We start from the raw sequence: 14,938 nt of genomic DNA, 5'->3' as shown, positions 1-14,938 counted from the left end.
TTCTATAAACAGGACAAAATATGAGAAAACTCCCTGAGAAAACATAAAAGTTACAAATATTCAAATAAATTATGTCGTTCTATAAAGAGAGTGTAAAGTTTTATTTCAATTAACGGCATGACCATACTTTCTTATATATATAAGTATGCATGGTTGGAAAGATGAGGTCATAATTGTTTGTAAAAACACCATTTAAAATCCTGTATGTGTTTGAACTTAAAATATTTATCTTTTGGCCATATTCTATCTTTATAGCGTAATCTCAGTATAAATGTAGCATCATGTCAGTGTAGGTCATGTCAAATGTTATAGGACCCCAGAAAATGGCTTATTTATATGTTATTTTCTCGACCCCTTAAATGTTTGCGTCGGATGAGATTTCTCAGTTTTTGGGAAATTGTGAGCCTGTCAGTCCAAGCGGTGAATTTCTTGTCAGCCAAGGTTAAGCAATCATCAGTTTGCATCATATACTATTTATCTGCAATATATGATCAACTGCTCCAATTGAGCTGACAATTGTTTGTTTGTTGGGTTTGAATGAAATAAATAATGTAATCAAAACACTTACGGGCCCTTAATTTTACATGTACTGACCGCATACACCACAATCAAATCAGAGCTTGTAAAATCACAGTACAAAGACTTTTCATACCTACATGTAACTAAGCTGATAAATTCAATCCCATATTGTTGTTATCTTAGTTTGAGAGAAATATTTAACGTCAACAATCTGAACTAATATGTCTCTACGATTATGAGGACGATAACCCAAAATGTCATGTGGATGTTCTAACAGTTAACCTGTTTATTCATGTCAGGTCGTTTTACCACCAGATCATTTATAAAGGTGAAGTGAATGTAAGATAATTTAAATAGTATCAGACTTTATCAATTGGTTTTCCATTTATAGAACATGGGGTGATTAAACTATTTGTACTTTGCCCTTACATATGATATACAGATAAAGGTTGCAAAATTTTAGTACAAAAATCAGTAAATAATATTGTACATGTGTATCAAAGCTTTGGGTTGATTTGTATGACACACTGGGCACACTGACCCCTATACTAAAATAAAACACACTTAGTAATTCTTACAAATTCAATTATATCGTCAAAATATTGACTGAAACATGACCGCAATATTTGTGCTCACATTCATAATTGCCGTTAAACATACTATTATGTTTGTTTTATGTTTTGCTGAATAAAACACACTGCGTTTTCCATTTAACAATACTTTGTGGTGAAAATAGTAATGCTATGTCATTAACAGAAATTTATGTGTGAATAACAACTTAGCTAAATGAAGTCCCGAACGTGAGCATACCATTATAAAGTTAAGTTCTGTAATGTTTTAATTGAAATCCAGTTTCGTACATCATGTTGTTTTAAAGGGTGATTATAAAGGACACAGGCTAACCCCGGCTGCGAAAGCTTGTCAGAAAATGTATTATTTTTTTTAGAGGTCAAAGTGACCTTGACCTTTGACTTAGTGACCCAAAATGGGTGTGGCTTGTAGAATGCATCAAGGTACATCTTCATATGAATTTTTCAAAGTTGAAGGTGGAAGCAATGTGATGTTAGAGGCAAAGTTAAAGTTTTATATTAGAGGTCTCAGTGACCTTGACCTTTGACCTTAAGTGACCCAAAAATGGATGTGGCGTTTAGAAGTCATCAAGGTGCATGTACATATGAAGTTTCAAAGTTGTAGGTGGAACCACTATGTTGTTAAAGGCAAAGTTAAAGTTTTATATTACAGTGATTATTTTTCATGTTAGAAAAATATCTGCGTCTAAAAAAGCGCATTGATTCTGAAGAAAGACAAAATCGGACAGATACTTGTCAATACTTAACACGGCCCGAATTTTTCCGCATTTTATCGGAGCGCAAAAGGTGATTTCTACTGTAACACCGGCTATATGTGTACTACGTCATACTATGTAATTCGTATCTGAATTTCATAATGGTTCTCTGCTTTGTGCGTGAACTATAAGGTTGAATAAGACGACATTGAACCATCCAAACGTTCGCATCCGCTTTCACTTTCTGAACTGTCAATATGCCACCCCAAATAATTAAAACCCTGTCAAAATCAATTAACTTTGAAGGCTGCATTTGGAATTGCCGAAAGTAATAAACATGTAGCATCATCCGAGATAGTCATCGAGGCAAGTACATCTACTATTTCGAACAAGTTTTTGCCTAAATGCCTCTATTCAAAGAATTGAACTCGGAACTCAGTGTTAATCTTATGTGTTTTTAGTTATAACTAACTCAGAACTCAGTGTTAATGTTATGTGTTTTTAGTTATAACAAACTCGGAACTCTGCAGTGTTAATGTTATGTGTTTTTAGTTATAACATTTACTTTTAGAAATTAAAATGTTTATGAATCATTAAAAATTCGTTGATGTTTCAAGTTTTTTTATTAATTATTTAAAAACCAAGAAAGATCATTGTTTTTGGAAAAAGCTCATTGTTTCAGCACATGTGAACTTTTAAAACTCATTGGTTAAAAATGAAAAATTATCACTGTAATAGAGGTCACAGTGTGGTGTGTAGAACTCATCACGGTGCATGTACATATGAAGTTTCAAAGTTGTAGGTGGAAGCACTTTAATTTAAGAGCTTATGTATAGAATTTAGCATGACGCCCGGACGGCGGACAAGGAGGAGGCTATGACAATACCTCGGGTTTTCTCCAAAAATAGCCGAGCTAAAAATTATGGGGGGGGGGGGATATAGGGGGGTTGAGAGGGGGTTATAGGTGGGGGTGTTGTCATTTATTAGATGATTTTTTAAAAAAAAACAAAAAAATGAAAAAATGGGGGGATTTGGGGGGGGGGGGGGCGTGGAGGATGGTTTGGGCAGAGTCTATTGTGGTATGTCAGGTAAGTGTAGTTTTATCATGGTATGAATCAAGGCTGGTCATAAATAAAGAAATTATGGTAATTTTAGCAAAATTTAATACATGGACCTTGAGAGTCAATGTCATTCAAAGGTCAAGGTCAAATTCAATTTGCCAGGTACAGAACCCTAATGATACTAAGAAAGTATTTGAAGTTTGAAAGCAAAAGCCTTGATGCTTGAGAAGTAAAGTGGATCTAACCTCAAAATTTAACCAAATATTCAAAGTTACTAAGTCAAAAAAGGGCAATAATGCCCCAAAAAATGCCTGTCAGAGTTACATAACTTTGCCTGCACAGTCCGCTTATGATAGTTAGTAAATGTTGCAAGTATGTAAGCAATAGCTTTGATACTTAAGGAATAAAGTGGATCTAAACACAAAACTTAACCAAATTTTCAATTTTGTAAGTATAAAAGGGGTCAGAATTCTGTGAAAATGCCAGTCAGTTCAAACTCACAAAAACCAACATACCAAAACCCACAATAAACCAAAATACCAAAACTCACAAAAGACCAACTTACCAAAACCCACATATGTGAGTTTTTTCTGTGTTTTACTTAGTTTTAACCAATTGGGTAAAAAGACCCACTTTAAACTTACAAAAAACCAACATACCAAAACTCACAACAAGGGACAAAATTGTCACAAAACCAGGTTTTCATTGTGAAAAAAAAATCTGATAAAGGGAGAATACTCAAACTGAACTTTTGAAATGAACAAACAAAATTAACTTCTTTTGTAAGTTTGTTTTTAAAAAATATATATTTTTAGTCGTGGCAACCTTGACATTGGAGATATTGACGTGATTCTTTCGTGCGACACACCGTCCCATGATGGTGAACAAATGTGCCAAATGATTTTAAAATCTCACAATGAATGACATAGTTATGGCCAGGACAAGCTCATTTATGGCCATTTTTGACCTTTGAACTCAAAGTGTGACCTTGACCTTGGAGATATCGACGTAATTATTTCGCGCGACACACCGTCCAATGATGGTTAACAAATGTGCCAAATGATTTTAAAATCTGACAATGAACGACATAGTTATGGCCCGGACGAGATTGTTCCGCCCGCCCGCCAGCCAGCCAGCCAGCCCGCCCGCATTCGCCAATCTAATAACCAGTTTTTTCCTTCAGAAAACCTGGTTAAAAAACCAACATACCAAAAACTCACAAAAAACCAACATACCAAAACTCGCAAAAAACCAACATACCGAAACCCACAAAAGACCAGCATACCAAAACTCACAAAAAACCAACTTACCAAAACCCACATATGTGAGTGTTTTCTGTGTTTTACACAGTTTTAACCAAGTTGTAAGCGAAAAAGACCCACTTAAACCAACTGCCAATACCGCTTGGTTTAACACGGATAAAACCCGTGTTTAACTCGAGTTTTACACACTTATTTGGGAAGGGTTAAGACTGATTTTCTTGCAGCCAAATCAAATCAAAATGTACATGTAATAAAAGATTGTTTAGCTGATGGTTTACTTTAACAGTGTTTTTTTCACCCTTTTGGGAATGGTGCCGGGTCCCTTTGGATTGGGGAAATTTGCCGCATTTTGACAAAAATTGGAAATTAGAGTTGTTGAATGAAATAAAAACACTGTTTATTAATACCAAAAAACATGATTATGCACCTGTCTCTCCTGCTGTGCAAATGAAGTTGACGCTGTGTATATTAAATGAAGAAAACAACAGCAGGAACTCAAAGTTATTTCATTTCAATGCCTCATTGTCATGTTAGCAGGCAAAGAAGACTCCCAATGCAGTGATTTTTTACAAACTGCCACAGGGAATAATCTAGAATTAACTATCTATGGGTCCCTGAACTCGCAAATTTTAGACCAATAAGTCCCAGGCAAAAATTAATGAGTCCACCTTAAAAAAGAATGTGTCCCAAATTTTGAAAGATACCAAGTAGTGAAGAAAATGAGTCTAAATCACACTAGCTCAAATACTATATTTTGCAATAAACTTTTAATAATCTCAAAAACATGTTGAAACCAAAAAAACAAATTCAGGGTCATCACTATCTTGTTTGCCTTCACATAGGCTATAAAATTATCTGTTACATGAATGTAACCTGTTACAACATTTCAACTTGATTCAAATCGATGATAATACTATTGTTAACATCCGAATTGCGAGCTTGATAATATTATTGTAAACGTCTGATTTGCGAGCCGTTGGCCTACCATTATTAAAGTTTAGAGGAGTTTGTTTTGGATTTAGCTTCAACACCTTATTTCGGAGGCATTTTTTTCTGTATTATTTATAACTAAGTTACAAAAAGTTAAAGCAGGTTTTCATCCAAGGACTCTAGAAAATATCATAACACACTCTATTTAAATGGTCGATTCTAATCGGTTTGTATTATACAGCAGCGGCTCGACTAGAGCCAATCAAAAGACTTGTTGCAGTCTTCAAGCCTCATTTGGTTAAACTCAGCGTTCATCGCTACACTTTAGACTCATACCCAAGATGGTTCGTACTTATCATGATTCGCGTATGCGTTAACGGATTCGTTTCAGCAATGCGTCTGAGTGGACGCACATATTTCAAAACTATGCGTCTATTTCGATATTTGTGCGTCATAGACGCGTGACGCACATGTAGATTATTCCCTGCTGCCATAAACAAGTCCTGGGACTCGATGACTTGCAAATGTACAAGTCCAAAAATTGAAAGAAAGAGTCCAACATTTTTGTAATTAAAGTAAACTGTTCCAGAAATTTGTAAAACTGGCTTCTTTACACTTCAAGCTGTTGAAAACCTGCATACTGATGATTATTAAGATATTCTGCAATCTTCAAAATAAAATTGTGTTAGAAATCTCCATGCATCATTGGGACTCTTATAATTTGAAACTTTGCATCCTCAATGATTTTTGTGAGTCCAGGACTCGGGACTCGCAGGTAAAAAAATCACTGCCAATGTCCTGCTTCCATAGTGTTAACAACATATAATATATATATATATATATATATATATATATATATATATATATATATATATATATATACATGTATGATAAAGAATTTCATCTATACCAAGATCCCTGGCAGTCACATCTTTAAATGGAGCAGATTTAAACAAGAGATGTGTTTGTCAGAAACACAATGCCCCCTATTGTGCCGCTTTGAAGCCATATATTTGACCTTTGACCTTGAAGGATGACCTTGACCTTTCACCACTCAAAAATGTGCAGCTCCATGCATGCCAAATATCAAGTTGCTATCTTCAATACCGTAAAACGTTGTGAATAAGGCGCACATTTTTACCCCCAAATTTAATTTAAAAAACTTGATGCGCGTTATGCACAACTACAGCCATGCCAAGACATTTTATCCCTGTCAGTTACCCAGTTACGGTAACTCGCATCATTCTGTTCCCCATTGTTTTAACTGTAACTATGTTAATAATTGTGTTATATTTACGATCTGAAGATAGATGGACAAATGTTATACAGTTAATATAAATATTTTCTATCTTTTTCAGGTTTCATACAGAGCATTGAAATCAAATAAATTTGAAGAAGAAAATGAAAAACAAGGAAGCCATTTTTATTTAAACTTTATTGTTTTTTCCCACAATATTATACCCTACTGTATTAAGTTACATTACTTTGCCTGCCCAGTCCCCTCATGATAGTTAGTAAGTGTGCCATGTTTGAATGCAATAGCTTTGATAGTTTATGAGAAAAATGGACTTAAACACAAAACTTAACCGGATTCTGGCGCACACGCCGCCGCCAACACGGACGCTCATGTGATGACAATAGCTCATAATTGTTTTTTTGAATGAGCTAAAACTGCTTTGATACATAGGTCATGGTAATTCCTTGTGTCTTTCATCCATATTAAATATATTAAAAAGTTCACAGATAAATTTAAGGAGTCCTTTAATTGAACCCAATGTTCATAATGATGACAGAAAGTTTGAAACCTCTTCAGCATAAAAGTAACTGCAACGCCAACAGTAGATTCGAGCATGTAACAGCCACAATTTACTGCTGGCTATCACAGTGGTATCCCCACAACAGTTGCAACAACATCAGTTGTAACGGTTACAACAACGCCAACAGTAGATTCAAACATACATCAGTATTGTGCCTTGTTTGCATTATTTTCCAAGGTTTTGATGTTGGCTGCATGAAAACTATAGGGTCACATATTCCTTGTAATTGATGACGTTGGCTTGTAAAATACTCAACTCCTTTAGTTAATGGTCATAATTAGTGTATGACACATATGATATAAGGAGCTTCCAAAATTCTGTCCTAAACTTTCAGCTAAAAGAGTAAGCTTTTAGACGATCATAACAAACATTAACTTTAAGTTTATTAGTTTGTGTTTCAAAACATTTGTAAAATAATTATGAGCTATGAGACATTTGCCCTGCCTTTTATGAAACTTCACCAGAACACTGCTTAGGAAATGCATAATCCTGTCATCCTGTTTTAAATGAAAATACTTCTAGTTTGATTTGTATGAACTGACACAGCTTTCATAATTTCCATGGTAGTTAACAGTCTTATAGAGCGATGACTTTTTTGTGGTTAGCCCTTTTTGATGTTTAAAATGTTGAGCCACATACATAATTTATCCATAGGAGTGGAAAGGTTGCTGTTCAACAAATGGCCTAGGTTCTTTTACCTGAGCAGAGTTACTTTTAGTTTTTTGTTTCCATAATTTAGCTGTTAATAAATAGAATGAAATATGGGATTTTTTTTAATTAAAAATAAACAACAAAAGCTATGCAGAGATGGGAACAAAGCTTATGAAAATAACTTTTCGATTTGTGCGGAAAAATGCTTCAAAATTGATAATAAAAGTGTTGTGAGTATTATATTCACTAATGTTGAACTTATATAGCTGGATGGAAGATGAACAAAATGTTGAGATCTACAAAACATAATTTTTGGGAATCGTTCATTTTGGAAATTGTAGGTCTTATTTGGGAAAAACTAACTTTTTTTGCAAGCATTTTCAGTTACTTTCCAAGACATTTCATGATCTAGTTCAACGGAAATACAGACTGATGGACAGGAAGAGCGACATAAAGCTTGGTAGGGTAAACCTATAGACCCCATAAGGAAAACTAGAAGTGAAAAAAACATAAACAAGAAATGGTAAACAAGTTATAAACATTAAGGGCCTAACTTCGATGAGCTATTTGCAATTTTACTTTGAATTCATATTGTTTTTTATTTTCCTGAAGAATGGTTTAAAATAATTGTCCTTAGATACCAACATATTGTCAGATCCAATCATAAGAACAAATTTTTTAATGTATTATTGACTGGTTATCAATTATATCAGAAATAAAGGATATTTCTTTGCTTTGGTAAAATTATGTATTTTATATCTTGAGCAATCAGAATTTGTTTTTTCCAATTGGCCCAGCCACAAGTAAACATTGATTTTTTTCTATTTTCTTTTTCTTATGATCACGAGTCATTCTATTGTAAAGTGTTTAACAGGAAATTTCAAGGTCATAATGACAGCATATATATATAAGCATAATAATTATTCTTAATTTAAAGACCCGTTGGTGGATTTGAACATGAACTTTGTATTTAAGACTCTTTCTTTGGATTTACATCATGATGAATATGGGTTTAAAAGCCTAACTGTCTGTAATATATAATAATTTGTGTAATCATATTGTTATAATCACTAAACAGCTGAAGAGTACATACCTGTGTTGATCAGATACACACTGAGGGCAGCACAGCTGTTTGTGCAGGTTGCAGAATTGGTCAATTTTATGTTCCTTATGAACATCACAAGTATGTAGAAAATCCACCACCTTTTTTGAAACTGGCCATTTATCTATTTCGACCCTTCCAAATGTAGTATGTTTAGCCAAGGCTTTACCATGTGGATCAATACAGTTTCCACAATAAAATCGTTCACACTGTTTACAATAGAAATCAGCACTGGTCTCAGCATTATTCTGGTCTTCACAGGCATTACAAATATAGTCCTTCACTTCATTAGAACTGGGCTCAACTGAAGACTGAGAACTTGTTGCCATTTTGTAGATTAAGTAGTTTTAACAAAGTCACTTTCTGACACTATAATTACAAACAAATCTGCATCAGTATATAAACATATGATACATACATATATATTATATACTAGTTATATAAGATCAACAATTACCACTTATAACATGACTCAGAAAATCTTATGTGAACTTGTAAAACCTTGTCTCACGTATAACCCTAAAAGCTCTTTGCGGCATTGTTTTGTGGGACTAGTGACCAGTCTCACTACGTCACGATGTAAACTGTCATGTGAGAACATGAACAGTGTCAGTTTACTTTAACCCTTTCCCTGATAGACCTCTTATCTGATTTGCCACTCTAGGCCAATACCAGCCATGCAGTTCTGATAACAGTAACTCTGTATATTGATAGGAGATGAATCGAGTATTTGACCCTTACTGTAGTAAATTCAATCTTATGCAACAATTATTCATCCGATTTTATTGGTTTATACCTTATCTTGTTGCTTATTAATTCCTATTTAAAAAATTATTATTACTTTTTGTATATTCCCGTTTTTATTAATGGATTTATAGCGAGTTAAACACAATAAATACACATTTTATGTTTTACCACCGCGCGTTTTACCGTGTTGTGGCTATCGATCTTTTACAATTAGCGTACAGCGAAGCGCCGAGGTTATACATTTTGATGTACCCACTCACGTCTTTTGTTAAATTTTAGTTTCATTTCTCGGCCGATTTTGACAAATTATATATCATTAGAAAGCTTACGATACGTAGTAAACAGATATATAAATATATATTAAGTTTTTCTTCTGATTTCGACAGCCCGGCGAGTTATAACTTAAACTTTTGCAAATATCATACCGTTTTGGAGTTTTAAAATCTAGATTTACGGTTGACATGTTCGTACCTAATACCAATTTGTAGCGTTTATATTTGGAGTTCAGTTTTAAAAATTACATCTTGCTTAGGAGAATAGAATACTGTATACGAAAGAAAAAAATGTTTAAAAACGATAGTAATTAAGGAATGAAGGCGGAAGAAAGTAGCGCGCGTTCCTAACGCACTGAACTGATGCTACGGTCTTGGCGATTATGCTTTTGTTTAGAAACCGGCCATTGAATTTCCTTTGCCATATTATTATATTTTTATGGAATATATTGTAGTATTTTGTTCTAGAGACATATCAATAAAGCTTAGTATTAATGAAGCTTAATAAATTAACGATTTCAGCTATTGATTATAACACAGAAATGGTGTTAATTTTATGATGAAACAGCGTATATAGCAGACCCTCTTGATATTTTTCGGCTTTGCATACTTCAAATATAATGGGTGTCAAAATATTCATCGTTTGTTGTTTATTATCAAAAAGGTAATTATGTAAAGTAATATGAAAGGTTATTAACCATCAATTAGCAATTAATTAAAATTATTTAAAGATTCTTGAAAATCACGGTCAACTGTTTCATAGGGATTTGCCCCTTTGCCTCCCATGTTGTGACTAATATTAAAACTTTCTAATTTTATCAATAATGCTTATAAAACCTTATTGAAGCATTATTGATAAAATTAGAAAGTTTTAATATTAGTCACAACATGGGAGGCAAAGGGACAAATCCCTATGAAAACTGTCTATGCATGTATATTGAAATATCTTTATTAGTTATCAGAGTTATAAATATATAGAATTCTAAATTATAACTCTGTATTATTAGTATTTTTCGGAAAGATTATTAAACCCCGTTGTGGTCAAATGATAATGCTGTTTTTAATCATGTTGTTCCGTACACTACCATACACTCTTTATAGAACTACGAAATGACGGAGTTTTTTACCGGTACCCGCTAAAATTGTAAAAATCGACCTAGAAATGAAACTATAATTTAACAAAATACGTGAGTGGGTACATCAAATGTATAACTTCGGCGCTTCGACAAAAGATCAATAGTTACGACACGGTCACGTGACTTAGACACAACAAGATATTTGGCATAACGGTCCCGTTTCTTATCCGTGTAATCTAGGGTCTGTGCTCCATATAAGGCTGATAAGCCTGACTACACCATCTCCACTCCAGGCCTATACCAAGTGCTGTTCTGATAACAGTAACTCCATATAAGGCTGATAAGCCTGACTACACCATCTCCACTCCAGGCCAATACCAGTCCTGCTGTTCTGATAACAGTAACTCCATATAAGGCTGATAAGCCTGACTACACCATCTCAATAGGGTTATTGGAAAAATATTGGAAAAATTCTCAACTGTTACGCCTGTCTTGTTTAAGCTTAATTTTCACTTAGTTTCTTTCATTTCACATCATTTGTGTAAATGTAAAGATTGTAGAGAAATGAATTCTCCTTCCAACCATATAAATTTTAGTCTGTATTGTAAACAACGCATAAGATATGTTTAAACAAACAAAGAAGACCTACTTTTTTCAGATAAAACAGAATTTATTCAGTGTTAAATTTACAAATACACATGATTTCAATGTATATTCATATTACGAATTTAATAATAAAATAAATATATATATTTACATAACATAAATATTTACATAACAATAAACATATATATTTACATAGCACAACAACAGTATTTTTACACAAAGTAACAATTATAGGTTGCAATAAATTATAATTTGCAAACATATGAGACTTCTGTAGACAAAAGTAAGAAGTGTTTTTACAACTTATTGACTATTAAGTTTGTTTAATTATTCTGCTACATGACAAATGTAATAAAATCAAATCAATTTTTACAATTCATGGCTTATAAAATTTAAAATATTAAATAAATTATTTACTTCTTAGTTTAAAAAATATAATAATCTGAATACTGAAAATATAGTTGCAATATATATATATAGTAGCAATGTCCTAACCAATGTCCTTTCCTTAGCAAAAATGTCCATGATAACTTTTACTTGATTGCATGACACTTTTTCGAAAAACGATATTAAAAAGTGTCATTACAAGTAAAGTCAGTACTCATCAAAGACTGTGATATCTGGCGAAGCAACCATCCTGACACAGGTGGACACCGCAAGTAGCACATCCGAACTTCGTCTCCTTCCGCTGCTTCAGGTATCAGGTGTGGTGCTTGCAGGTCTTTGTCTTGTCGGAGAGTCAGGACATGACATGGCCCCCATGTTCATTTGCTCCACCAAGCCATCTCTCCCTCTGCCTTCCGGTGCTGCACCTTTTCTTTTGCAGAACCCGCCAGCCAGTTCCCGGACAAGTTCCAGGCGGAAATCAAGGTGGGTGAACCGCTCCCTGCCGATTCTCCTGCGGGACGTCAGTTTGTACATGATGAAGGCATTCACTATGCAACAGTTCAGAAAAAACCAGAAGAGTTATCGCCAGTAGTTCTTGGAACAGCTCCAAACATCTTACTTAGTTCACACTGTGTGGCGACTGTAGCTGAAGGACGTTGGCTCCACATCGTCACTATACAGGTAAAATGACGGTAGGGTCGCTCAACGTGGACAAGTGGTGAACAAGTCGCGTGTCATTCTACACAGTGGCAGTCAGGTTGGTGTCGCCCATCTGCAAAATCTTGAAGTCTCCGCGCTGTCGTACCTCTGCTGGTTTCTTCAACTGGGCTCTGGAATCCCTTCCTGTTGACCCTGACAGTCCCGCAGGCGTACAGGCCCTTCTCCGGGAGTTCCTTCATGAGAGGTATAACTGTGAAGAAGTTGTCAAAGAATAACCAGCGGAAGGAGTGGTAGATGTGGTCCACTAGCCTCATCACAACGTTGTCGCCAAGTCCGTGTTCCGTCTGGTTGTTCTGTCGCCCCAGGCATACCTCAAAACAAGCAAGGAAGGCTGTCCTGGCATCGCAGAGCATCCACACCTTGATTCCTCTCTTGATCGGCTTGGCGGGCATATACTGTCTAAAGCTGATGCGGCCGGTAAACGCAATCATGGACACCTCCTTGTTGAGTGTGTAGATGTCCTGGAATGTCCGGCTGACGCTCTCCATGACAGGTCTCACCTTGAAGAGTTTGTTGTATCCGGGCTCTCCTCTTCCTGGCTCAGTCGACCAGTCCGCAACATGGAAGTACTGCACCAGCTTCTGGAACCTGTTGCATTTCATGGTGCTGGTGATTCCAGCAGTGTTGATGAAGGGATTGGACGACCAGAACATCTCGGCATTGGGGAGCTGGTTGATATCCATCAGGATGTTGATGGCCAGGAATGCCCTCATCTCTTCTTCAGTTGTGTCCTGCCGTCTAAGGTCTGTTGGTAAGTCCGGCTGTGCCATCTTCAAATCGAAGTAACCATTCGTATGCCCCACAATGGACTGAAGCAGCTGCGGAGAGAACAGCAGCCAAAAGTAATCCATGGGAGTGGCTGTGTCTACATCAAATCCATCTTGTAGGCGTTCTCTCGGCTGCTCGTTGAACTCATCAAACTGAAATGAAAAAGAGAAATAAATATTATTATTAACATAATTATATTATAATTATCAACAATTATAATATAAATTACTATATTATTTATATATGATCGTGTCATGTGTAATATTTTATTTTATAACATGTACATTATATTACGATAATTTATGTTTAGGGCATTATAATTATAGGTATAATGTGGTGCTAGCGGTTACTAATGAAAACAAGAGCACCGCCTTGCGGGTGCAGACCGCTCATCTATTTTCTTTTTAAAGGTGAAGGGACTCTCATTTTCAATCACAAAGGAGGGAGGGGTGGAGTGAAGAGCGGTGCATTGTGTGGGTGTGTGGAGATTTATTACATTTTCTTCCAAAAATGCGAAAAAAAGGCAAAAAAAAAATCGGGGGGTGGGGGGGGTGGGGGGGGGATTCTTGGGTGCAATGGTTGGACGGTATTTCAAACATAAAATAATAAAAATAAGTATTTGTGTTTTTTAACCGTTTCATAAAAAAAATGGGGGGGGGGTGAGGTGGGGGGGGTATAGTGTGAGGGTGTGGTGGTAATTTGTGAGATGATCTTAAAAAAAAAAAAATAGGGGGGGGGGGATTCGGGTGGGGGTAGGGGGGGTGGGGGGAGGGGGGGTGGGGGGGGGGGGATTCTTGGGTGCGATGGTTGGACGGTATTTCAAACATAAAATAATCAAAATAAATAGTTTTATTTTTTAACCGTTTAAAAAAAAATTGGGGAGGGGGTGGGGTGGGGGGGGGTATAGTGTGAGGGTGTGGTGGTCATTTGTGAGATGATCTTAAAAAAAAAAAAAAAAAAAAAAAAAAAAATAGGGGGGGGGGGGGGGGTTGGGAGGGGGGGGCACGGGCGATGGTTTGTGTGGAGTCTATTGTGGTATGTCAGGTAAGAGTAGTTTTGTCAAAGTATCAATCAAATCTAATCATAAATAAAGAAGTTATGGCAATTTTAGAGAAATTTAATAATTTGACCTTGAGAGTCAAGGTCATTCAAAGGTCAAGGTAAAATTCAACTTGCCAGGTACAGTAACCTCATGATAGCATGAAAGTATTTGAAGTTTGAAAGCAATAGCCTTGAATTTACTTAAGAAGTAAAGTGGATCGAAACACAAAATTTAACCATATATTCAAAGTTACTAAGTCAAAAAAGGGCCATAATTCCGTTAAAATGACATCCAGAGTTATGCAACTTGTCCTTTTACTGTACCCTTATGATAGTTTGCGAGTGTTCCAAGTATGATAGCAATATCTATGATACTTTAGGGGTAAAGTGGACCAAAACACAAAACTTAACCAAACTTTCAATTTTCTAAGTATAAAGGGCCCATAATTCCGTCCAAATGCCAGTCAGAGTTACATAACTTTGCCTGCACAGTCCCCTTACGGTAGTTAGTAAGTGTTGCAAGTATGAAAGCAATAGCTTTGATACTTAAGGAATAAAATGAACCTTAACACAAAACTTAACAAAAATTTTCTAAGTATAAAAAGGGCACATAATTCTGTCAAAATGCACGCCAGAGTTATCTAACTTTGCGTGCCCAGTCCCCTCATGATAGTAAGTAAGTGTACCAAGTTTG

General features: G+C 35.5%; 1 protein-coding gene across 5 annotated transcripts in view; it reads right to left on the bottom strand.

Annotated features, from left to right (window-relative positions):
* The window catches only part of LOC127839234 (uncharacterized), a 177,384-nt gene that overhangs the window by 27,609 nt on the left and 134,837 nt on the right, over window positions 1-14,938 (bottom strand). The window contains exons 1-2 of one of the 5 annotated variants that reach the window (XM_052367519.1): window positions 9,139-9,203; window positions 8,619-8,996 (exon numbers count right to left, since the gene is read on the bottom strand). The exons of 2 other annotated variants lie outside the window; for them this stretch is intronic. In XM_052367519.1, coding sequence (XP_052223479.1) covers window positions 8,619-8,956 — 338 coding nt within the window. In that variant the 5' untranslated portion in view covers window positions 8,957-8,996; window positions 9,139-9,203. Of the gene's footprint in view, window positions 1-8,618; window positions 9,218-14,938 lie in introns of those variants that run through there. 2 more of the 5 variants (XM_052367518.1, XM_052367516.1) reach the window with 2 other exon arrangements.

This window comes from Dreissena polymorpha, chromosome 7 (genome assembly GCF_020536995.1).
Source record: "Dreissena polymorpha isolate Duluth1 chromosome 7, UMN_Dpol_1.0, whole genome shotgun sequence".
NCBI lineage: Eukaryota > Metazoa > Mollusca > Bivalvia > Myida > Dreissenidae > Dreissena > Dreissena polymorpha.
This window is presented reverse-complemented; position numbering and strand designations above follow the sequence as displayed.